Source organism: Cervus canadensis, chromosome 24 (assembly GCF_019320065.1).
Source record: "Cervus canadensis isolate Bull #8, Minnesota chromosome 24, ASM1932006v1, whole genome shotgun sequence".
NCBI classification, from domain to species: domain Eukaryota; kingdom Metazoa; phylum Chordata; class Mammalia; order Artiodactyla; family Cervidae; genus Cervus; species Cervus canadensis.
The window spans coordinates 34885691-34912817 of record NC_057409.1 but is presented as its reverse complement, the minus strand read 5'-3'; the positions used below and the strand labels follow the sequence as shown (position 1 = coordinate 34912817).

At 34.1% G+C, this 27127-nt stretch overlaps 1 protein-coding gene across 4 annotated transcripts in view; it reads right to left on the bottom strand.

Moving 5' to 3' along the window:
* The window catches only part of ERBB4 (erb-b2 receptor tyrosine kinase 4), a 1232786-nt gene that overhangs the window by 224879 nt on the left and 980780 nt on the right, over window positions 1-27127 (bottom strand). For all 4 annotated transcript variants that reach the window (XM_043445436.1, XM_043445438.1, XM_043445435.1 and 1 more), the window contains exons 17-19: window positions 10467-10599; window positions 5725-5847; window positions 1903-2001 (exon numbers count right to left, since the gene is read on the bottom strand). In XM_043445436.1, coding sequence (XP_043301371.1) covers window positions 1903-2001; window positions 5725-5847; window positions 10467-10599 — 355 coding nt within the window. The remainder of the gene's footprint in view (window positions 1-1902; window positions 2002-5724; window positions 5848-10466; window positions 10600-27127) is intronic.

Here is a 27127-nt window from a genome sequence, read left to right as displayed (position 1 = left end):
AATTTTATCAGCAACTCCACCCTTAAACCACTGCTATAAAACTCCTCACTAAACCCTCCAGGGTTGGGACAACCAATTTCAAGAGTGAAAGCCTGCTTTGTTCCCCTCTGCCTTGCAAAGCAATAAGCTATTCTTTTCTGCTTCACCCAAACTCTGTGTTGGAGATTTGATTTTGCACTGGTACAGGCAAGCAGGGGTTTTCTCAGGTGGTCCTAGTGGAAAAGAGCCCTCCTGCCAATACATGAGACTCAGGTTCAATCCCTGAGTCTGGAATATCTCCTGGAGAAGGCAATGGCAATGCACTCCAGTCATCTTACCTGGGAAACCCCATGGATAGAGAAGCCTGGTGGGCTATAGTCCATGGAATCATAAAAGAGTCGGACACAACTTAAGGACTGAGTGACAATAACACTTTGAGCTTTCAGCATCAGCATCAATCAATCAGAGCAACTGGTTGGTTTCACGAAAATTATCAGCCCTATTATACAAAAACCAATGAGTTATTAAAGTAGACCTACATAAGATGGTTATAGCATTATACCCAAATAAATTATCCAGCACCACAAAGTGAGCTCCGATAAAACTTACAAAAAAGCTTACAAGAGAAAAGGGTAGAAATGCACAGCAATTCATCTTTTTAAAAATCAGAGTGCCTATACTTTCATATAAAGGTCATTTGAAAATCAAAATCATTCGTATTACTAAAGACATTATGCTAAAAGTTAGAGAAAGAATACATATGGGTCTTTGATAGTACCCCTGGCAAGATACCTTGTGTTGAATGTAAAAAAAAATAACAGCACGCTACATATCAAGTCTCAGCTGTCATACCTTCTGAAATTTGCTGAACAGCTCAATCTATAATTTTTGCTAGGGGAAATGAAAGTTTTGATTGGCCTTATAAAGTACATTTATTCTTCAGAACTCTCTTAACTATTCTATGAAAAAAGTGAAAGTCGCTCAGTCGTGTCTGACTCTTTGGGACCCCATGGACTGGGGCCTGCCAGGCTCCTCTGTCCATGGGGATTCTCCTGGAAAGAATACTAGAGTGGGTAAGCTGTTCCCTTCTCCAGGGAATCTTCCCAACCCAGGAATCGAACCTAGGCCTCTTGCATTACAGGCAGATTTTTTACTGTCTGAGCCACCATGGAAGCCTGAGAGTACTCGAGTGGATAGACTATCCCTTCTCCAGCAGATCTTTCTGACCCAGGAATGGAACCAGGATCTCCCACATTGCAGACAGATTCTTTACCAGCTGAGCTACCAGCGAGCTATTCAATAGTTGGAGCATTTTACCTGTGAGGTCTTGTCTTCAGAGTTTGAATTAAAAAAAAAAACTAAGTTTCAATGATCAATTATCTGAGTTACTAGGCTCCTAATTTAAATTTAATAGCAACTATCGAAACTAATCTTGATTGATGTTTTCACCTAAATAGATCATAACAACAATAAAATAAAACAGTCTGGTTAATTTTTCAAATCATTATCACTGCTCTCAAATGCAGTTTGGCATAGTGCTTAAACATATGGCCCTTGAGGGCAGGATTTGGTCTGCAGGCCAAACCTGGCCTTCAGCTTGCTCATGTAAATAGTCTTACTGGAACACAGTCATACTCATTCCTGCACTCTTTTTTTTTTTTTTTTAATTGTCTATGGCTGATAATCTACCAAACGGAGAGAGCTGAGCAGTTGCCACAAAGATCACATTGCAGGAAAAAGCTGTAATATTTATTCTCTGGTCTTTTAAGCAAAAGTTTTTTGACCCTTGCTCAAGCCTTTACTTATAAGATTATGCCATTACAAGAGAAGACACTCTGAAGTTGGAGTCTTTTTTTTTTTATTTTAAATTTTAAAAGTAGTCAATAATGGATAAAAACGTGATTGCCTAGTATCTGTACTTACATCCATAAATTCCACATTGGCTTTGGGACCAGTTGTTTCATTAAGAATCTTAATAGCCACAGGAATCTTCACTGTCTCTCCTTCAGGGACCCAAATACCCTTTGTGGGGAAAAAATGTCACATTAAATCTATATTAACACAGATACAACATTTAGATCAGACACAAAATTTGATTTAACCAGTCGTATGCTTTCATTACCAGAAAATGAAACATATATGTATTCTGCTTTCAAGGTGTTTACACTACTATAAAATTCATTTGTATACATAAAAAAGGCTTTAAATAGTGAAAAAAAAGAAAGAAAAAATCATTTAAATATATATAATAATAATATTTGACTTGGATGATATCATTAATTTCTTATGACTTTGAGAAGGCTGCTCTGATTTTGAACTTCAATTTGTCTCATTTGTAATTTAGAAGACTGGGCTATGTAATGTTAATGGTTTTTCTCAGCTTTAATATTATCTAATTATTCTGCAACTAAAAATACAATAAGATAAAAAAGCACATTCTCATGTATCAAAATTCAGATTGATTTAAGAATTAATGTTCTAAGGTGACTTTTTAAGAATTAGTTTTAAAAGGCAAGTACTAAGGAGTATTGAACACATATTAATTTGTCTATATTATTTAAGACTATGTATGTACCGAGGATTTTTATTATTTCTAAAATAATATAAAATATTTACATTAGTCATTGCAAGTTTTCTCTTCCTATAGAAATATAATTATAATATGAACAAGATCTATGTATTGTGGGAAACTATAAAATAGGTAGAGTTTGATTAAAGTTTAATGTTACATTAAATAATAGCATTTCTGGGTAAACAATTCAACCATTTAACTGAGGACAATGGTCCCAATAATATAAGAATGCATGAAATATACAAGAACAATTTTTAAGTGTACCCTCCCAAAGGCACACAGAAGCAGATATGAGTCCACATGTAAAAAATATCTCAAATTCTAATTTATTAACCTTGACATCAAAAAATACCTTCTAAGGACAATTTTAACATAAAAATAAAAGGAAGAGAACAGCTCCACTTCCTGATTTTCTTAATACTATTCATTTGTTTGTAATTATAAAGATTTTTGGAAGTTTTTCACATGGTACTTCTATGCTAAAATATATGTTACCCAAAGTGGTAACATATAAGAGAAGATATAAACATAGGAATTATTAAAAAGTCAAAATAATAAAGAAAAAAAAAGTCTTAAACCTTTAGAAGTGAATTTAATAGTAAATAGGGAAATTCATCTGTCAAATGCAAAATAATAAGCCAAGCTTCCTATGGTACAAATTTTTAAAAAAATTTATTAATGGAGAAATGCAGGGGGAAAAGCCCAAGGCCTGTTTTCTTATTGAAGGTACTAAAGTGTAGAACAGGTTTACCATTACTCAATTAAGTAAACTGAGTACCTTATAAAGATACATAAAGTACCTTATAAAGATACATAATCAATATGAAAATATCTCTAAAGTACACTTTCAAAATAAAAAAATAAGTTCACTGTAAATTAATTTTCACTGCTTTCAAAATAAGTATAGTCATTATTTTCTAGGCCCCATGGGATCAAAATTCAACTATGTTGATACCTATGATATTGGTTCAAATATTTTATGTTTAAGCACAGCATTACTCCAAGCAGGTGGAAAAATTAACTGGTAATTGGCTAGGCAAATTTGCATTTCTGTGGTCAAGAATAATTCTTTATAGTTTAAGATAGCATGACTTCATAAAAACTAATAATTTTAATTAAAACTTATGGTCAACCATATACACTGTAGGCATAAAATTTAAACATACTTATGGAACTTTCAAAATGTTTTTAATAGAAGTAATTTCAATAAGTGTACACCACTCTTGGACAAATGTTGCTAATAAAAAATTATTAATAAGGTCTTATTATTAAATGTCTAAATGATTAATATTTTTCCCTGCTGAGGTGACTAGACAACATTTGGTCTTGAGCTATACAGCATTCATGATTTACAATAAAATTCAATTTCCAGATCATATCATCTTTAAAAACATAAGGGTGATTATATGCCAGGTACATTTCAAGATTGAGTTACTTTTAAAATGGAAGCCCATGTTTTTCTAACGTGATATAATTAGAAAATAGATAAGATAGTTTGTATCTCTGAAAATACAAAGATTTTGAAGACCAGAAAGTACCAAGTCAGCTAATAATTTTGAATTTAACTGAACAAAATATGCAGAACAAAAGATTTAGAAACATCTGCATTTGAGCATAGAATTAAAGTTTTATTTTAAAGAGATGAGATTATTTTTGATAAACTCAGGAGAGAAAATTAAGGTTTATATTCTAATTATTAATAACTTCCATTAAATAATTTTGCTTTAAATATAAACAACAACATTTTGAGATGCAAAAGTCTTAAGATCTATCCTATTTTAGCTGATCTATTCATAAAAATGTAAGCTTGCATATTGCTTTAAGAAATTTGTCAAAGCAAATTTTGGTAATTGAAGTAATGGACATTACAAAAAGGATTTAGTATTATCCCAACAGAGCTTCTTATTCTTGATATTTACAATTAAAAATAAATTTCACCACAATTAACCTTGGGCTTGGCCTTTGAATTGGTTTTGTAATTAAGTTAAATAAGTAAACATGCAAATGCCTTCATTTGAACTCTCCCTTTCCAGAAATATCTCTCTTATTTAAAACCCATGATGTTACCTTCTCCTTCTGTCTAACCTGAACTTTACAAAGTCACTTTTTTAGTTTGCATATAATGGTGAAGACATTAAAACTGGAAATTATCTGTTATACCATAAATGTTATAGTAGGCAAAAAAGTGCTTTAGAAACTAGTTTTGCTAACCTATCAGTGTATTTCTGTGTGTTCTGAAGAGATGGGCTAGTAGGGTCCTATGGATAGGCCTTTGGATTGTTGATTAAAAAAAAATGCACAACGTGAGAGGTGCAACTAAGTTTTATTTGGGGCAAAATGAGGACTGAGGTCCAGGATACAGCACCTCAAATAGCTCTAACAAACGGCTCCAAAGAGGGGGAAAGGTCAGTATTTATGTGATTTTGGTGGAGAGAGAGTACATGTAATTGAGCACATATCTTTCCAGAAGATTTCTGCTAGTCTCATGAAGCCTTTTGCTAGTCATGAGTAACAGTCATCACTCTGAAGCATTTTAGTACTTTTCTACATATGAGGAGATGTAAGAATTGGGTTCATAAAATTGGCTCCTGAAAATACCCACCCGAAGACCTGTTCTGCCAGTTTTTCCCCGAGCACAGAGTGCCTCATTTCTGTTCTCCACCCTAAACTCCTTTCAGGGGATACTGAAAATCAGCAGCACATGATTTAACGCTTGTAGAAGTAAATATCAAGTATCCATGGCAAGTGCCAATTTGTAGTTGACAGGATCAAAGAGTAGAAGAAGAGCAGAGCAAAGAAAGAAGATATCTGTCTAGGACATCTCCCTGTGGAGGGGCAAAGGTAAATGGGTTGGATCTGGGTATTCTGAAATAAGGACAAATTTGCCAAAGGCAGATGATACCAAAAGGAGCTCAGAAGACACTGAGAGAAAGAACTACATTTTGGCTTTGCATCAGTGTTTCCTGCTTCTTCACGACTGTCTCAAACCCAGCTTGGTCAATAAAAATTAATGAATTCATTTGTGTAGCAACTTCTCAATACTATGAAGATTGTTCTTGCAGAATATTAAAAAGGAAATTAGGTTGGCTAGAACAATAACTCTGGCTATTATTTAAAACAAGTATGAAGCAAAACTGAAACTAACTGATGGTATGTGTTATTTTTTTACTTACTTTATAAACAGTTCCAAAAGCACCTGAGCCAAGTACTTTCACTCTTTTGAGCTCAGTTTCTTTCAAAATACGAAGTTGAGCTTGATTGGGTGCTGTGCCACTGGGAGTTAAGGGTTCTACCAGCTACAAAACAAAAGAAAAACAAAAAACACAGGTTATACAACTTTCAATCCAATAATTAGCGTTCCTGTCTCTTTCTGTCTGGTTTGCATTCTCAAACATAAAAAACACACACAAACCTGTTTTACATCGACAAACAATATGGATATAAAATGTATCACTCAGCATTCCTCTAACCCTACTCTTTCTCTTTTCATGTTCTTCACCTGGGTGAACACAAGTAGCAAGTATGTACCTTGAGGTTACTAGTCTAAGGGATGTTTTTTTCCCCATTTTTTATAGAACTCTAGAGATCAATAAGGGGCTTTTAATTCTACTTCATTTCCTTCTTTTTGGACAACTTCAGCTAAGGTTCAGAGATTTTACTTATGCAACTGTACTCTATCAAAGTTTTTTTTTTCATTTCAGGAAATTTAATACAAAAATTAAATAATTTTTTTTAATTAAAAAAGCTACCTTTTTTTAGCATTTACTATTTTTACCAAGGAAGTCAGGGCAGATACATAAAAAAGAAAAAACAAGCTAACACAATGTCAATACACAAACACAGTGTTTCTAAATTTTTCATGTACATGTAAATTACTGGAGGGTTTTGTTAAAATGCAGATTTTGGTTCAGTAGGTCTGGATTGGGGTCTGAAATCTTCATTTTTATAGAACTCCAGAAGATATCTCTTTATGATATTGGTCCTTGAACACATTTTAAGCAACAAGGCCCTAGAATACCTACCAGGTTAAAAATTCTAAAATTCTATGAATTGATTCTAGATCATAAATGAATGCTATGGAATGAAGGGGAATAAAATAACAAAGGGGGAATGAGGTTTGCCTTTTTAGTTTCCTAAAAGGAGGTACACTTTGAAACTAGTCTTGAGATAATAAACATGGATGGACACAGGGGACGACCCTGTCACCAAGAAGAACAGTTTAGACACAGCCTCAGGAAGAAGGGGGAAGGCAAGGAAGAGACTAATACACAGAGGGACAGGTCTGAAAGGTGAGATCAGGGTGCGCGATGCCAGATCCTGAAGTGGGCTGGTTATGGCCAAAAGGGGTAAAATTAGGCTGATAATTTCAGATGTCATAGTTCAGATGCCATTGCCAGAGAGAATGGATAAGCAGGAGAAATGTATATAAATGTGTACCAATTTCTTACGTGAAGAACAACAATAACAAAAATGTAGACAAAAGAGAGACTCCAGATACCAAATAGTCTATACTGAATGTTAAAATTTTAGAAATTTATCTATGCTTGAGGGAAAAAGCAAGTGAGACAATTAAGAGCTTCTTCTTTTTTCTTTTTTTTTTAAGTTAATAAAGAACTAAACTTTAAATACAGACAAATAGCTTGTTCTTTCCCAGCATAAGGAAATAATTAAGGGCTACTCCTACTCACATTGTCTTGAAAACCACCACACTATTTCAAAATGTCTGTTTACCAGGCTAACTGCACTGTGGTCCTCCAACTTGGTTATTATTATAATGCTCCTGTGAACATCACAGTCTACTTAATTAGCTGAACAGGATCATGAATATAAGTAACAGTTAGGAATAGTTAGCAAGAATTTGGGAAAAATGACAAAAAATATCAATAAAATTAGGATTTTTTTTTTAACAGTTTGACAATATACTTCTATTTCATTTTCAAATTTAACTTGTAATAATGCATATAACTGCATTCAAGTCACATAAATCTCAGAAAGAAACACACAAGTCTTTATTAAGCCTGAAAACAAAATCTCCTGCGGAGGATCCTCTTCATTTGAATCCTCTATGCAGAATTTGTTTGGTAGATTTTTATATATATACTATGTGTACAATAAGAAACTTTTATAATTATTTTTTAAATCACATGCAAAAGTCATACAAAAATCACACGTAAATTTTGGAACTGGATTTTTTTGCACTTTGGGTTAGATACACTTAACATATATGTGTGTGTGTGTGTGTGAACTCTATATATAGACATGGGCCGCCCAGGTTGCCCTAGTGGTAAAGAACCTATCTGCTATTACAGAAGATGTAACAGATGTGGGTTTGATTCCTTGGTTTGGGAAGATCCCCTGGAGGAGGGCATGGCAACCCATTCCAGTGTTCTTGCCTAGAGAATCCCATGGACAGAGAAGCCTGGCAAGCTACAATCGATAGGGTCGCAGAGTCTGACACAACTGAAGTGACTTATCACACAGCATATATAGACCTATACTATGCAATAATTTCATATTTTGAAAATTTCACAATTCTACCTGAGACATTTAGTCCTCTGCTATTTTCTTAAGTATCATTCAATTTTTTTTTACAAACAGATTTTTCCCCAGGAATTTGAGCATTATATCATTAAAAGAAGCATAGTTTTATTTTGTGATGCAGTACGATAGAGAGAGTTTAAATCTGTGGGTTTTTATACCATTGCTGCCACTCATAAGCTTAGAATACAATTTACCCTTCCTGGCCCTTCATTTCACATCTGTAAAGTTGGTGTAGCAATAATTACCTTAGAAGATTGTTGAAGGATAAAATGGTATATAGCACAGATGAAAAATTTTGGAACGTTATCTGCCATAATATAGGCAACAAATCTGTCACTTCAAGGGATAGGATTGTCTTTCATTAATATATTTTTAAATTACAGCATCTATAAAAGCATTAAGCTTATCTGCATCTCAATAAATGTATGTTAAAAAAATATTTCTTACTTTTATGTATGCAACAGAAAAATAGACACTGTGGAGGAAAATGATTTGGGGAAAGTGTATCAATTTTAAAAACCTTCCAACTGTACATCAGGTTTTAACTACTTTCATCTCTGTGGCAAGATTTCTTGCTTCAGTAATTGAGAATTTAAGTTGATCCTCTTAAGAATTCCTCTTCTGTTTAGATGGTAGAAAATCATAGTTATTTACTTTTACTGAGAGAAATATGGGAATTCAACAATAATCTAATTTAGCCCTAAGTGATAACTTTCTATTAAAAAAATAGAATATACTTACAAAACCAATTAGTGTGCATTTATTTAGTAATGAAATGCCATTTTGATGGGCATTCTTAGAAAGCACTGTATTAACAAAACAAGACAAACAACTCTTTTCATAACAATGAGCCTTTCCTACACAAGGTTAAGAGACAGAATTTGTCTTCTATTTATTTAAGCACCTAAATATCCACTGCTATACCAAACTTTCCATTCTTCTTCAACTCTAGTTTATTTATTTCACTTTTCAAGATTCTCTCAGTGACTACTCCAAACTGGCCATATGAGAGAATTCTACCTGCCAAACTTTTATTCATGTTCACATGTACAAAGCTGAAAGTGAGCAAGTTGGGTCTTCTGCATCATCCAGCTTAAGTAGAAATTGTTACTATGTCCACTCTGTGTCTATAACTGACTACTTAATGCTTGAACGAGTCTATTGATAAGACAGCCCATTCTAATCTCAGATAACTTTCATCATTAGAAAACATTTCCTTACATGTAGCTGTATAGTAGCTTTCTGAAACTGTCACATATTTCTTCTATCTATATTCAACTTCTAGGGGGAAAGAGCTAAAATTTAATTCATTATCAGTGTGAGAAACTTATGAATGAACGAATATTGCTATTCCTGTCAGTGTTAAGAGGAAGTCAGACTGTCACACTGACAGAAAGCAATCGCAGAGAAGGCTGTCTCAGTACAGATTTGCTCTTAATTGTTCAGACAGGCATGGGTATGTGTATCGGGAGAAAAAGGTAGGATTTGAGTTGAGAAAGCGATGGTAACACACATTCTTCTGCAATTGCTTTCCCTCTGATAGCCTGTATGCTGAAAATGGTCATTTTGCATGCCAGAAAACTCAGCATGGCAATGTAAAAGAAATTATAATATTTTATGGGTAATTTACATATTCACAATAACTAACATGCACAATATTAAATGCATAGTGTGGGAAGGTGTAAGCTTTATCCTGAAGCTCATCTTTTCACTGCTGCTATAATGAGATAGGTGGCTACCCACTGAATGACCCTTAATTAAAGCATAAATTGCTTGCCAATCTGGCTCTATTTTAGCCAAAACAATCCTATCTCTTGCTAACATTTTTCCAGTTCTGTTACGAAGATATCTTCTTACTCAGATATTTTCTGGATCTCCTACTTTGATATCCTAGAATTTATTAATGGACCCCTGGCCTCCAAAGAAACAGATCTATCTTTTCCCAATATGATAATTTTCTTGACTCTTGCTATTTGCCCTCTTCAAGTCATTAGCCTGCCTTGACTACATTTATTATACACTCTGATTTTTCATTAACTCTGTATAATAGAAAGTAGAAAATATTAGTCGCTCATTTGTGTCTGACTCTTTGCAACCCCATCATCTGTCCATGGAATTCTCCAGGCAAGAATACTGGAATGAGTTGCCATTCCCTTCTCCAGGAGATCTTCCAGACCTAGGGACTGAACCCAGGTCTCCTGCATTGCAGGCAGATTCTTTACACTCTGAGCTACCAAAGCATACTATAAAAATATAAATCCTCAGCAGAAAACCAAATAGAATTTTCACTTGGATTAAAAACTGAGTATCATGAAAACCTTCTAACTCTAATGAAAGTCCCTAAACACATGAACAGAAGAAATGAACATCTCACCTCTGTTTCCAGGAATCTTCTTAAGGCTCTTTTCTTTTTGATGCTCTTCCTTCGAGCATAAACTGCAAATGTTAGGCCCACAATGACCAGGATGAAGAGCCCACCAATGACTCCAGCTGCAATTAGAGGAGTCCTGCCAACCAGAATGGAAAAGAGAATAATAAAAGTAAGAGAGAAAAGACAGAAAAAGAGGAAAGGATGGTTGTTTACCCACATATCACAAGTCTAATCAGTTAGAAGAAACACAAACAAAAACGCATTACCTTTTCTCATGGTAAAAACTGCACTTTTTTTTTTCTTGCTTTGTTTTTTAATAGTAAACCATGCACAGACAACTAATCTTTGGGGATGAGCAGCCACAACATGCCATTTGATGAAACATGTAAAATTTGATAACAAAATGAAGAACATATGCCAAATTTTTGATACAGGATCACTTTAAATTGTTTTAATTTTACTTTTATCTATGAAGAAGAAAAATGCATTTAGATAGTACTGTTGTGATGTATGCTGTTATTTTCAACATTTTCTTTCAAGCAGGCTTTCTCAACAGTGGCACTACTGACATTCGGGGCTGGATACTTGTTCATTCTGGGGACTGTCTTACGCATCTTAGGATGTTTAGCATCATCCTCACCCTCCATCCACTAGAAGCCAGCAACACTCACCCTCTCCCCAGTCATGACGTTGTCTCCAGACATTGCCAAATGTGTGCCAAAATCACTGCCAATTGAGAACCACTGTTCTAAACCAAGAATGAGTGGTTTGAGGACATATGAACCCCATGCCTCTGGTACACAAAGATACCAACAGAGAGATGCATTGACAAAGTGCTATTTCAAACTCTGTCAAGGGCAATTCTGTTGGGAAAAGGGGCAGGAGAAAGATGGAATTGGGTCAGACAGGTTTTCAGAGTTATGATGACTGGAGTAAGCATTATTATCAAAAGCATGGCTAAGCATCACGTACCCATGAAAGAAGTCTATACATTAAGTATTAAGTAAAAATACATAAATAGCATTAAAATAGGAAGACATTGACCAGAGATTTTTATTCTTAAAATATACTCTAATATATTGCTTACTAAGGCATGCTTTTGAAACTGATGACTTTTTGTTTTCTAAGATTAAATTTTTTGCTTACTTGAAAAGTAATGTTTATGATCTTCTTGTCGTAGAATAGATTAGTATCTATGAGCTTCCTGTGGTCAGTCTTGAAATACATTAATTTCATATGCCATATGAAACAGTTTAGAGTAAAACACATCTTGACTATGAAGTCATGATAGATATCAAAACTAAAGACTTCTCTGAATGCTCATGTTTTCTATAGTAAAGTGTTTTATGTTTTATATTACTATTTGCAGAAAAACCTACTTTATACAGTTACACTTTTAGTAAAAAAAAATTACTTGTTCCTGTAAGATAAAGTTTTACTCAAAGATCTGAAATAATGAAAGCGAATGATCCAAAGTAAAATATTTAAATTTTAAAGAGCTGTTGGAAAAAAAAATCTAACTTCTTCTATAAATGAAGTCATGTCTTTTAAACATTGTAACTGTTATATTATTGTCATATAAAACTGCAAAAAAAACCTTAAAAAGTGGTTCATCCTAAAGGCTGTTGCCTGGCAGTTGAAAGTCCTTCAGCACATTGAAATGTTGCTATAATTCAACCAGATTTTCCTAAATGGAATTTTCTAAAAACATAAAAATCTATGCTGAGAAAATTACACTACAGCATGGAAACAAACTCATCATTGTAATGCCTTTTGGTATGTGTAAGATCACATTTTTGGTATTCCCGTTAAATATGCATTTCAGAAAACATTTTAAGTCTTCAACTCAAGGCGTATTTTTTAGCTCAAGTGCCTAATACATCTCTGAAAAGTCACTACTATAAAAAGAGCTACATTTTTGTTTCCTTAGCCCAGTATTTTATTGTAAAGGATTTATGCATGATTAAGAATAGTCCCCAGCATTTTGTTAGCTGTAGATTTGAGCTAAACTCTAATCTTCCTCTACTTATCCATTTTGCAAAAGAATAAATGGCATGTATTTATGAAAGCATTTGCCTATGTCACTGTAAATTAAAATAAAATTCTCTATTTTTTTGTTTGTCTTTTATTTTAAGAGTGAGCATTTCCAACAGAACAAGATTCCTGACTCTATTTTTTTCATCTAATTCAAATGGATATCAGTTATCATATCATTTCTACTTAGTCCTGGCAATGAAAATAAAACATTCAAAAACTCAATAGATAGTAATTTCTATGATTTTCTAGTTAGCTTTTTCTTTTGTTATTTTCCTTCAGCAGTTCCTTGGTTGATTTGCATTCCTCTAGTCGTTTTCTTCTTTTACCACTTTGCAGGAATGGGAGTGTTACAAACAACCCAAAGAAGGATTGAACTAGAGTTTCTGCACCTAAAATTCATACATAAATTCTTGTTGGATGTTTAAAGAGGCCTAATTCTTCTTAGTTCAGCAGAAGTTACTCTTGAAAAAGAAAAAAAAAAAAATCAACCACAATGAAGCAATCAAGTTGAAAAGCAACAATGTTCTATAAGAAAACTTGTTTGTATTTTTAATAAGTGAATATCATGATAAAAGGTACTGATTTTGATTAAGAAGATTTAATATTCATAAAAAAATTGATGTGAAATGTAACCCTGGCCTGGACTCTAGTTTTGACAAGCCAGTTATGCAGAAATTTTTTCGATAACTTGAGAAATTAGAATATGGATTTGATAGTAGATGAAATAGAATATATGGTATGTAAAGATGTAGACCAGAAATCAAAAAGACTGAGTTAAAACACAGTAGGCACTAAATCAGAAAAAAATTCTTACACACATATACATATATGTGTGCAAAAAAAAGATCTGGAAAAATGTACAATAAGACACTAAATGGTAGTTGTTTCTGAATTATATGACTCTAGCATTCTTATTTTTTTTTATTTTTACTATTGAACATTTTTCTAATATTCTCCAATATGTCTTTCCTTTATAGGTTAAGGAAACTTAAGAAAAATACAGAAAAAATAAATCTTTATCTAAAAGCTTAGTTTTACAATAATTGCCTTGTTTTCTTTCTTTTTTCATTTTGAATGTTTACTTTGCATTTTTTCAATTAAGATTTCATTTTGCTATTCCCTGTCCACTTTTATGATCTAAGTACTTCCGAAGGTATTTTCTATTCATTATAGCTTAATGTGTCTGAGACATTTAATTGCCAGTATGTTTCTTACAATTAACATTATATTTTATAAGATCAATCTAATTTGAAAAGTTATACCGCTTCGCATTTCGTACTCCCCCGCAATTCTGATGATTCCTAGACATTTGTAGGTGTAGGACAGATGCCCTTTTTTTTCCCCCTGAAATTTAATGCTTCACTCTTTATAAGAATCCTTTGGATAAAAGGGATATAGTTACTTAAGTTGCAGTTTTATTTATTTATTTATTTATTTTTCATTTATTTTTATTAGTTGGAGGCTAATTACTTTACAATATTGTAGTGTAATTACAAATTTTTGCCATAAATTTAAATTATTGTGTATCTCTCCTAGGTTTAGTGCTGACCATTGCCAACTCTGGTATATTCCTAAAGGAGAGTGTGTTACTCTTACATATGGGTCAGAGTAACCTCTTAGAGGCTAAGATGTGACATTAATGAAATCATAAAGGTCAAAACTAAGAGACCTAGAATACTCTGTAATCCCTTATCTGTAATAAAGAGTATTGCTTGTTCTCTGTCTTTTGCCTGTCCATTAAAAACCTTTGGGATACCCTTAAGTATACAAGATAGGGTGTGTCAAGTGACAAGCGCAAGCTTTTTCTAAAAGAATGCTATCAGGTGATATTTTATCTTATTATGTGATTTTAAAATAGTATAATCAAACTGGTATCTCCCATCTACTCATAGAAACTAATATAATAAGGATTCTGAATCACAAATGAATGTGACTAATTTATTTAAAAGCATATAACTTGGATTTCATAATTTCTTTTAGAAGTTCAGAGACAACACTATATATTACTCTATAATCTTGAATGCAATTATCTATTTAAAAATTATATATTGAAGAGTAGTGTCTCTCCAGACCACGCTATTCATATAATAAGATGCATTCTTATTATTCATTAGTATATTTGAACTGTGCTATTCCTCACTGGAGAATATCAAATGTGAGTGAATCATGGAATTTGATTTTATAAATATCCAAATACTTTCTTTCACTGATCTGTTTCCTTTCAGATAACAGATCTGAAACAAAATAAAGTCAATATAATTTATGATTAAAATTCAAATGGTTTTAAAACTATTTGATTACACCAATTTTGTTTCATTTAATGTCAAGGGCAGACTATTCTACAAAATATGTGCAGTGGTATTTTCTTTAAAATTGTAAACTTAGTAGGACTGGTACTTTAATATACTCACTGTGCTGTGCTAAGTAAGCACCACTTGAGTGATGTCCCCATGGACTGTGGCCCACTAGGCTCCTCTGTCCATGGGATTCTCCAGGCGTGAACACTGGAGTGGTTGTCATTTCCTACTCCAGAGGATCTTCCCAACCCAGGGATCAAATCTGTGTCTCTTAAGTCTCCTGCCTTGGCAGGCAGCTTCATTCCCACTAGTGAAAAGAATACTAAATCTATAAGATTCTTTTGTGTTAATTTCATCAAATAAAAGGATTTTAAATTTATAATATAGGCATATTTTTCTTTATTTCTTAAGTATAGAATAACTTTCAATTATAGCTAACGGAATCAATCAGAAGTTCTATTAATATAACACACTGACAATATAGTTTACAACTCACGGTATTGACTTTATATCAGAGAGCTCCACTTTTAGAAGCTCTAAATTAAACAATTTGAGGTCAGATCCTCAGAATCCTTTGGATCAGACTTAGGGCCATAGGGCTTCCCTGGTGCTCCAGTGGCTAAGATTCCACACTCCCAACACAGGGGGCCTGGGTATTTCAGGTCAGGGAACTAGATTCCACATGCTGCAGCTAAGAGTTTACATGCCAAAATTAAAGATCCCCAAATACCACAACTAAGCCCCAGCACAGCCAAATAAATAAACATCTTTCTTTCTTTCTTTCTTTTTTTAAAGCTTAGGGCTTCTTTATTTTCTGTCCATGGGTACTAAAGGTGTTAAGCTGATTTTTTTTGTTAATTTACACAGAATTATAAACAAACAAGTCTCACAGGCTAATTAGATCATTTTAACCATTTTTGAATAACAAAGTTTAAATGAAAGTATAAAATAATGCCTCTAGCATTATTACTTTATGTTTACCTTTCAAATCTTCACAATTTTTCCTTATGGTGTTATATCATGCTGGAAAAATGTTTTCACCTCAGATCAATTTGAGTTTTATTAGGTTGGTGAAAAGTAATTGTGGTTTCAGGCTGTGAATTTTAAATCATTATAACTAGGCTCAAACACACCTTTATTAATCAAAATAGGAACTATTATAATCAACACATTTTTGACAACAAAAAATAAATTTGTTTATTCCTGTAGTGTAAAAAAATCTGTGCTTCAGGATTCAACAAACTCTTGGAAAGCATTTTTTGACTCCTGCTGGTTGTTGAAGCATTTTCCCTGCAAAACACTGTGGAGATGCTTGAAGAAGTAGTAGTCGGTTGGCGAGAGGTCAGATGAATATGTGGAATGAGATAAAATTTTGGAGCCCAATTCTTTCAGTTTTTGAAATGGTTGTATGACATGCAGTCGGGTGGTGTTGTGGAGAAGAATTGTTCCCTTTCTGTTGACCAATGGCGGCTACAGGTGTTGCAGTTTTCAGTGTATCCCATTGACTTAGTGATTTACTGAGTGTACCTAGCAGATATAATGATTTTGCTGGGATTCGGAAAGCTGTAGTGGATCAGATGGGCAGCAGACCACCAAACAGTGACCATGACCTTTTTTTTTTCTTTTGGTGAAAGTTTGGCTTTGGGAAGTCTTTGGAGCTTCTTCTTGGTCCAACCACTGAGCTAGTCATCACTGGTTGTCATACAAAATCCACTGTTCATCACATGTCACAGTCCGATCAAGAAATGGTCTGTTGCTGTTGCATAGCATAAAAGAAGATGATACTTCAAAATGATGACTTTTTTTTTTTGATTTGCAGTCAGCTCATGAGGCACTCACTTACTGCGCTTTTTCACCTTTCCAATTTGCTTCAAATGCTGAACGATCATAGAATGGTCGACACTGAGTTCTTTAGCAACATCTCCTGTAGTTGTAAGAGGATCAGCTTCCATGTTCGTCTCAATTGGTCATTGTCAAATTCCAATGGCCAGCCACTGTGCTCCTCATCTTCAAAGCACTCATCTCCTTCGCAAAATTTGTTGAACCACCACTGCACTGTACGTTCACTAGCAGTTCCTGGGCCAAATGAGTTGTTGATGTTGCAAGTTGTCCCTGCTGTTTTATGACCCATTTTGAACTCAAATAAGAAAATCATTCTATCTTGCTTTTTGTCTAACATCATTTCCCTAGTCTAAAATAAATATAAAATAAACAGTAATCAGTCATTAACAAAAAAACATAAAGCCAGAAATGCTCATTAAAATGGTATATAAAAACATATTAAATACTTAAGAATGTATTCCAATATCAAACAGCAAAGTTCAAAAATGCAAAACCACATTACTTTTTCACCCACCTAATAATTGTACGTCTGCCTCCTACTGCCTCCACTAGTTGGAAGAGCAGTACCACCATCAAATAACTCAGCTTAAACACACATAAGTACATTCTTCACCAAAGGTAATGAAAAATAAACACAGCAGGAGCTACCTAGTCTTTCCCAGATTCCTGAGATCTGACATATTTGCCTCTAGATCCTGCTTAATACTATCATGAAATCAAATACTTCTGAAACAGTGCTCAGTTGTGTTGGACTCTTTGTGACCCTATGGACTGTAGCCCTCTAGATTCCTCTGTCCATGGGGTTTTTTAGGCAAGAATATCGGAGTGGGGTGCCATTTTCTACTCCAGGGGATCTTCCCAACCCAGAGATCAAACCCACGACTCATGAGTCTCCTGCATTGGCCGATGGATTCTTTACCACTAGTGCCAGGAAATACCTTAGCACTGGCAAAACATATGCCTCACTTAGGCCAAGACGGTCTCAGTTTGTACCACTGTTAAGGACCAGTAGAACTCCATTCACTCTCAAAAGGACACTTCTGTGAACAGTAAATTAAATGTCTGTCCTTTGATAAATACTTAGCACTGTTTAGAGAATCTAGGACACTTCCAGATAACTCTTTACATAAAAAAGTGAAGTTGCTCAGTCATGTCTGACTCTTTGCGACCCCATAGACTATAGTCTGTAGACTGTAACCAGGTTCCTCCATCCATGGGATTTTCCAGGCAAGAATACTGGAGTGGGTTGCCATTTCCTTCTCCAGGAGATCTTCCTGACCCAGGGGTTGAATCAGGGTCTCCAGCATTGTAGGCAGACGCTTTACTGTCTGAGCCACCAGGAAAATTCCCTAACTCTTTACATGTTGCTGCTGCTGCTGCTGCTAAGGCGCTTTAGTCGTGTCCGACTCTGTGCGACTGCATAGACGGCAGCCCACCAGGCTCCCCCGTCCCTGGGATTCTCCAGGCAAGAACACTGGAGTGGGTTGCCATTTCCTTCTCCAACTCTTTACATATATATGTATAAATAAATGAATACATACACATTCATACAAGAGTATCTAAGTATTATCAAGTTTCACTTCTTGGGAAGGTAAGTTAGTTATTGCCTGTAATAAACCATGAGAATCCCATGGACAGAGTCTGGGGGGGGGCTACAGTCCATGGTGTTGCAAAGAGTCAGACACACTAAGTGACCAAAGAACAACAACAACAAACCTACATATAACACAATATAAACCTACATATAACACAAATGGATGTTTCATACATTAGAGGCAGAAGTGATGACTCTCTGTAAGCTTATATTTTGTTCTAAAAATATGATTATATGACATTGGTTAACATCTTGTATCTTATCTTTCCTCCAAAAATGTTATAGTAACCATCAGACAAAAAGCATGAATCTATCATGGACCAGAGGTTAAATGTATCCACAGTAATAGACGACATTTCCTAATTTGCTCTTTAAATGTAGTTGATCAAAAACATCTTGACTGTTTACTGAAAGAAAATTCTTAGAATCAGTTGCCAAGTGAGATAAATAATACCACTTCACAAATAGGACCATTTCAATATTATATTAGTTATGTACATAAGCAGTTTAAACATAGAAAAGTGAAAGTCACTCAGTCATTGTCTGATTCTTTGTGACTCCATGGACTATACAGTCCATGGAATTCTCTAGGCCAGGATACTAGAGTGGGTAGCCTTTCCCTCCTCCAAGGGATCTTCCCAACCCAGGGATCAAATCCAGGTCTCCTGCATTGCAGGCAGGTTCTTAACCGGCTGAGCCACAAGGGAAGTACAAACACAGGAAAAGTTCTGTCCAAATAAGAGGAACACAAAATTTGACTGCCATTGGTTTTATGACACTTGTAATGTCACTAACAATTATTTCCTTTTTCAAAGGGAAATAATATAATAGAAATGAAAACATCAAAGACTCTATCTTGATATAGAACTGTCCCCTTTTATAGATATATACCAGGGATTTATTTGGTCTTAAATACTGCACTTATGTTCAAATAATTTAAATAGATTGACTATAAAGACTTTTCATTCTAATAATACTTGTATATTTTTAATTAAAATTTTCCTTTTACATACATTGAATACTTTCACAATAACTATACAATATAGATCTTATAACCCCCATATTGAAAATAAGAAATAGCCTCAAAAAAGGTAAGATACCTAGATAAGGTCAAACATAAATAATAATGCTAACATTTTACATCTTGTAATCTCAAGTTAATCAATTTTTCAGCTATATTAAGTTGTCTTTCTAAAGATGCTTCATTAGAATTACTTTAGAGAAGAGAAATACAATTAATCAGATTTTTCTTCAATACTATATTTGATAATAGAGAATATAAAATGCACATGAATTTATTTAGGAGTTCTAATAAACTCTTTGATTTTATATTTAGCTTTATCTTAATGTTGTAATTCTCATCAGACTGCCACTTTCTTTGCATTGCTATGTCCATTATGATTTACGTCTATTAAGTCATTTATGTCTTATTGACAATTATAAGTGCTTTAGTTCTTCACTTAGATTCATTTTATTTTCTCAGTGAGAAAACAGTTAACAAGATTTTGAGGGGATTAAAAACTTGAATTTCCTAAAGGAAAAGCAAAGACAAGCAGAATCTATCACTCTGGTGATAGTCCTACTGCACTGTTCATCTATTCAGTCTTCCCCAAAGTGGTTCAGATTTGAAACAAGAGATCTTGAAACACTAGAAAATACTGAAATTCCCCAGAAGACATTTTAAGGGTTACTGCCTAGGGCAAGGAGAGCCATATTAATGTGTTTTTTTTCCTTCTTCCCCTCCTGTAAACTGTGCTTATCTGACCCATAATTCTACCTGCTCTATAAATATGACACATCTTTTGTTTTTTGAAATGAAAGTGATGTGGATAAAACTCTGAGGCATTCATCAGTTGATAGTTACAGTTTTTATTTGATGAGACCTAGAGTATTACAGTATATTACCTAGGGTATTACAGTATCCTTTGATCAGGATTTGAGATCTCTTTATTATATCTTAAATGTGACCAGAAATGTAAGTGCTGAAGCAGATGAAGCAAAACATACTGTCCCTCTTCCTAAGAAAATGAGTGTTTCTTGACTTTTCATGTGTTTAAATAAATGTTTTTCCCAGTAAGTTTTCAATAGGCTGTTATACATTATTCAAAACACAGCATTACAAGGTATTTCAGAAAAGATATTACCATTAAACAAATATGTAAGTATCATTTGGATTATGTCTAGAATTAGAACTGAAAAAAAATTCTAATAGTTTCACAGTGATTCCTTCCTCCAATTTACGAGTAATATTTATACCTATCTGTGATTTTTTTGTCTGTTGAAATTTTAGGAAAGCATACAAACCTGTACATTTGATTTTTGAGGCAACTATTCTCATGATTAAAGACACAATCCTAAGAGTACAAATAATCCACCTATGAATTTTATACCTTTGAATTGTTTTCAGCTATGCTGAAGTATAATTGACAAATATCTATGAATTGTTGCAAATAAAATACTGGAAGAGAATTAAATAAGAAAGAACTTTTAGCAGATTCGTGTAAGAGCTCAGGTAAATTTTTTGTCTTTAGGCTTGTGTGTATGTATTGTGTGGTTTATACTTATACAATACAATCAATGTTCATATTAGTGGAACACTTTAAGCATCATCTGTATAGGTAGAAAATATACATATGTTTAATGAAATGAACATAATTTTGTAAATATTTAATTGCAAAATACATAATCCACTAAACACTGCTCTATCCCATTACCTATTCATCACACAGACATGGTAATCTGAAGCAATATGACAAACTATTAAAAAACTGAAGATAAAAATCTTAAAGTTTCAGTTGTCACCTACGAAAATGATTCAATATGATAAGGAATTAGTTCCACAATAGAGGAGAAAATAGTACATAAATGCTTCTCTATGAAGTAAAGTGTTGTTCAGCCTCCAAGTCTTGTCTGACTCTTTGTGACTCCATGGACTGCAGCAGACGGGGCCTCCCTGTGGAGGTAAAGTAGGGGAGGAGCAGGCACGATCCTTTATTCTCACATATTAATATTTCTCTTTGCCTCAAAATCTCCATTCATTCTCATCACTGGAATTTCACACACCTATGCTACCAGCGGGCAGAGGTAGCTCAGCTACCTGGGGCAACCTGGAGCTCAGCTGGTAAAGAATCCGCCTGCAATTCAGGAGATCCCCGTTGGTCCAGGGTCGGGAAGTTCCCCTGGAGAAGGGATAGGCTACCCACTCCAGAATTCTTGCCTGGAGAATTCCCATGGACACAGGAGCCTGGAGGGCTACAGTCCATGGAGTTGCAAAGAGTCGGACACGACCGAGCGACTGAGCGCAGCACAGCACACGCCACTAACAGAGATCATAGGCTTTAGAAAATTTCATCTATCTTTATCAAAACGTCACACATCTGTGTCATGTCTATTGGGCACAGTTATATAACACAGATTTAAACAGCCCCATTTTGAGAGAATTTACAAGCTAATTTAACTAACACTTTGATTTTTTTTTCATTTTACGTACAATTATGTATATAAAACATCTTTGATTTTTAGTATCTTTATAAAGCACCCCAATACTTGCCTTAAACTAAAAACAGTTTTTTAAAATACTTTCACAAAGGGAGTAAGAAAATGTCCTTGAAAAAAAATCACTCTTTTCAGTCAGATGATATATTTTCTACTTATTTTGCCCTTCTGGCAACCTTTTGTCCCACTGAGGGGACTTCCACACGTTAATGAGAAGCTAGATGAAATGAGAAGGGAGGAGACTTTAAGAGCAGCTACAGCTATGGGGAAAATGCCAGGATTTTGGACATCCATGGGGGATCACTGAACATTTTTTCCAGGATTAAAAAACAAAGCTACATTTGGCATGTGTTTTATATGTGTTGTGCTTAGTAACCCAGTCATGTCTGACTCTTTGTGACTCTTTGGTTTGTAGCCTGCCAGGCTACTCTGTCCATGGAATTTTTCAGGCAAGAATACTGGAGCAGGTTGTCATTTCTGTCTCCAGGGGAACCTGCATCTCCAGTGTCTCCTGCATGGAGGTGAATTCTTTGCCTGCTGATGTGTTTTATATGTGTTAGGTCAAATAATTCTTCTAACATATTGATTATTTATGTATGATGAATCTGAGAGAGGTTATAAAACTTGCAGCAGGTCCTAAGTATTCTAAGTGGTGAGTCATTTTGAATTTTGTCTTGTTTTACTCTAAAACCTTTTCTGTTTTCATTAAAATAGTATTATAAGAGTATATTAGAAAGATTATTCTTCTAATATACTAGATAGATAAGCCAGGAAAAGAAGACTAAATAACTATTTCAATAGTTCTTATTGGTGGCAATGAGGGACATATTGGGAAGTATAGAGGATGAAGTAGAGAAGCATTTACAACAGCAGAAATATACATCAAATGCATAAACTTGATGGTGAAGAGAGACAAAGGAAGAGCCAAAGATGACAAGACTCTGGTGCTTGGGTGAGTGGAAGGTTGACGATTCCCATCATGGATATGAGAAACAAAGAGAAAAAACATTTGGATGGAGAAGTGTTGATTCCTTTGGTTCTATGGATCTGAGGTGCCGAACAATATAAATGTATACTGTTATCATTTCAATATGCCTTCAGATTTCTGGGTCTACTTGTTCCTCCTCTAATGTCAAGACTTATACCTGTGCTGATTTTATTAATAGCTCCACATTTTTAAATTAAAGAGAGCCACAGATAACACAATGCCATTTTCTTTAAGCATTTCCAATACTTTATTTTTTCTCTGGGAATGCTAATAAAGGAAAAGGAAGAAAAAGCTTGGTTCAAGGGCTTTTGGCATCACCGACTCAATGGACATGAGTTTGGGTAAACTCCGGAGGTTGGTGATGGACAGGGAAGCCTGGCATCCTGCAGTCCATGGGGTCGCAAGGAGTTGGACACGACTGAGTGACTGAACTGAACTGAACTGAACTGAAGGGCTTTTGTTTTCATTTCTGTTTTCTTTCCTCCTCCTTTTCCTTTTGTTTCCCTGATAAATTTATTTTGGAGCTTTGTTTCTCAAAGGTATTAAGGTGAATTTTGCTGTATCAATCTATTTTTGTTCTGATCATTTGAAAACATTCATTTTTAATGTAACACACATCTAAAATAGCTAATATATTTAAAAATGTTATTTGTACTATTGTACATAGAGCTGTTCTCCCCACTGGGTAACACAAGCTGAAACTAAGCACCTTTGGAAGTCTATACAGATCTTTGTTAATTCTGAGTCCTAATGATTCCCCCTTTTTGGAGAATTGAATGTTTGGTATTAAAGGAAGTTCTGTAACTGAAAAAGGTAGCTAAACATAATTATTCTGGAATGTGCTACTTTATATTTTTTTATTTTATGCGTTGGTAATTTTCACAGGAACAACCTTATGTTTTTAGATATAAAGTACTAAGTGCTAATAAATGGCCTCAATTTTATCGCCATCTCTGTGACCCAATTCATTCCATTTTGCTATCATAAGAATATCTCCCCTTAGCACTATGTGTCTCTTTTATACACTCTCAAACTAAACTTATTTAGGTGTTTATAATTATTCTCTTGTGCTCTCTTCATTACTGAACTAATTCCCATTACATTTTAGGTTTTCCACTAAATCAGCACTTGTCAAGGTCACCAGCGTTTTCCTTACTGTCAAATTAAATAAAATTATACTTAGGCATAATCTATCCCTTTGAGGGCAAATATTCTTTTATTTCTAACCTATAACATTTAGTTTTAATATATCCCATGTTATCTACTGAATTCTACGTTAATTTAGCTCTTCTAGGAGTTCCAGAGGAGAGGTGCCATGTTAAAGTTTACACACGAGCAATGTGTAAGTTTCAAATAACTTTAGGGATGTGTACATATTCAGAGCTTAAAGGTAAAATAACAAGGTTTCTATTTTTAAAAGTACAGATAAATGTCCTTTAAGTGCTGGAATTATGTCACAGGTGTCCTTATATTTTTGGGAGGCTAGTTTGTCTCATGAAAACAAGAATTAAATGAACATTACATGAATAAATAGCTGAATGAAAAATTATATAAATATTTAGATATTTTTCATCTTAAATCAACCCTTAAAATCACATATTTCAACAATTTTAGAATTTTCTATATATTTTTAAACTTAACAAAAGTGTAATTCTAAAATATTTCTAGTGAAAAGAAAATGGGAAAAGTTATTTACTTTGTGTTTCTTGAACTGAAGCTAATATACGTGTTTAATATTTGCTTGTTACTGAATTTAAGGTAATAAGCAAAATATTTTCTCCTAAAAGCTGTGAAAAGAATCCTTGGACCAGTTGTTATTTTTGTTTTCTTGTAGGAGTCTGGTTTATCCCTCACCCTCACCACATGCCTACATACCTGTGGACTAAGTCGCTTCCTTCATGTCTGACCTTTTGCAACTGCATGGACTGTAGCCCATAAGGCTCCTCTGTCCAAGGGACTCTCCAGGTAAGAATATTGGAGGGGGTTGTCATTTCCTTCTCCAGGGTACCTTCCTGCTTCCTGACCCAGGGATCAAACCCACATCTCTTAAGTCTCCTGCATTGACAGGCGGGTTCATTACTACTAGCGCCACCTGGGAAGCCCCCTCACTCCCACATACATACTGTGTCAAATTGACTAACCCAACTGTCTTTCCTAATCCCCTGTTCTGTAACAGCTTCTAATTCAGGGATTTTTAAAAAGCTCAATTCCTCCAGTCTCTCTATATCTTGATGTGGGGAAAAAAAAAAAAAAATCTGGCCAATGAGAGAAAAGCCAATGTCGGCTAAAAGAATTCTGGAAAGGACAAGTACAACTGATGAAATCTGTCCCTCCTCCTCTGTCTTCAGAAGTAATGCTGGAGCTGCAGAAGCCATCTTGCTACCAAAACAGAAAGATAATAAAATGACATGGATTCTGACCCTGATGTTTCTGCTCCATAGAACCAAAGGCAATAGTAGCCCCCACACTTCTAGACTTCTCTGTATTTTAAAGAATAACACATAAACCTATTTGTTGAAGCCGCTGACATCAGGCTTAATTTCACTCATCATCCAAGTAAAATCCTAAGTGTAAAAGGAACAATGTCCAGATTTTCCAAGTTTTCCTTCTTTACTTGTGTGGAACTATCAAATACTTTATCTCAAGATAATCACATTTTTAAAAACAAATGATACAGATAACTATTCCCTTTTCAGGTAACAGTTAATAACCCTGGTGCTTCTATTATATCTGCTTAAATATCAGTCTCTTGGTCATTCAGCAGGCTTTACCTGCATCAGCCTTGACTGAATACTTTTATTGTGGGTCGGGTGGGGAGATGCCCTACACATTTATAAGTAACACTAAGTAGAATCTTGCAAAACTTCAAGAGTGTAGTTTATGAAATGTGGGATTTAAGTATGATGTACTGGACAGATTGTTCATTGCTATCCATTTTCAAATAGACAAACTTCAAAAGTACTAAAATGTTTTCATAATTTACGAACTTCAAATACTGTACTGGAAGATCAATAAGTAGAACATGAAGAAAACAGATTTCTTCATTAACATTTAATTTGGAAAAACTGCAGATATTCAATTTTTTCTAAATCTTGGATCCATAGTATCTTGGAAGTAACCCAAAGATAAAAAATAATAGGGTGAAGTTGTTTCTATCTCTTTTAGAATACTCTACAGAGGAGTCAGAGAAAAGACAAACCCTCCTTGTAAAGATTTTTTTGGTCATTGCACCCCACTTTGAACAATGTTTTTAGCATAGAAAGGATTTTTTTTTTTTTTTAATGTTCTAAGGGGAGGTTTGTTGTGACCAAAATCACAACTATACACTTTGGAGAATCTAATAACAATGTTTAACAATATACCTCCTTTTTGAATTTATATAAATGCCCAATTCCTAATTAGAACACATTTCTAATTATGGGGAAACCCATTTTTTTTCTGAAGCAGTTGCTTACAAGATGTTATGAGTCCACAGATGTTCTGAATACAGATTTAGAGCTACCAGATAAAACATAAACAAAGAAAAAAAATTGAACCTAAGTCAATTCAAGCAATATTGAAATAATAGCAAGATGATTTTACACTTTGCCTGAAACCATTTCATTTACATGCAAAAGAAATCATTATTATTAAAGAAAAAATCCATATCTACATTAACCAGATTCTCTTCTCAGCTAGAATATTAATTTTTCAATCTGTTCCTTGTCTATTATTTTTCTATTATTGAAATATGTACACTATTAACATTAGGCCATATTTGATACTATACTATGTACTGTCTGGGCATCCAGGAAAGATAATTTAACATGTTGTAAATGATTATTAAAGAAATAAACTAAAAGAAGTATGAAGTAGAACTATTAATTTTTTATTTTAAATTTCTCAACTGATGCAAACTTTCTTCTTCTCAGTCTTTTAACTTTTCAGGTTACATAACTTTATTGTTCCATGTGAGATATTACTTGATCATATGGCTCATCTTATAATCTTACCAGTTGAGTTCATGCAAAATTTCAGTTTCTCTTTGAGCAAACAGAAGAACAAGAGATGGCAGTTAATACGCCTTAACTTCACTCCATGGCAGTGAGTTGGAAAACACCATCATCTCATTTGTGATCACTGATATATTATTAGTACTTTAGTTTTTTTGGCAAAATAGTCAAAAACAAACAAACCAAAATTTAATTTACAATCTAATTTAAAGAATTAAAATATGGAAGGCTGTTCATATGTACTATTGAGTAAAGTATGTTGCTTAATAATGTGTAATGTTCCCATATCTGTAAGTAAACAAAATCTTTTACTATTGTATTAATATATATGATTAGTATATGGGTAAATGTGTAGAAGGATAAACATACATATGTACACACATACCTCTATATTTAATATACTGAGGATGCTTTACTTT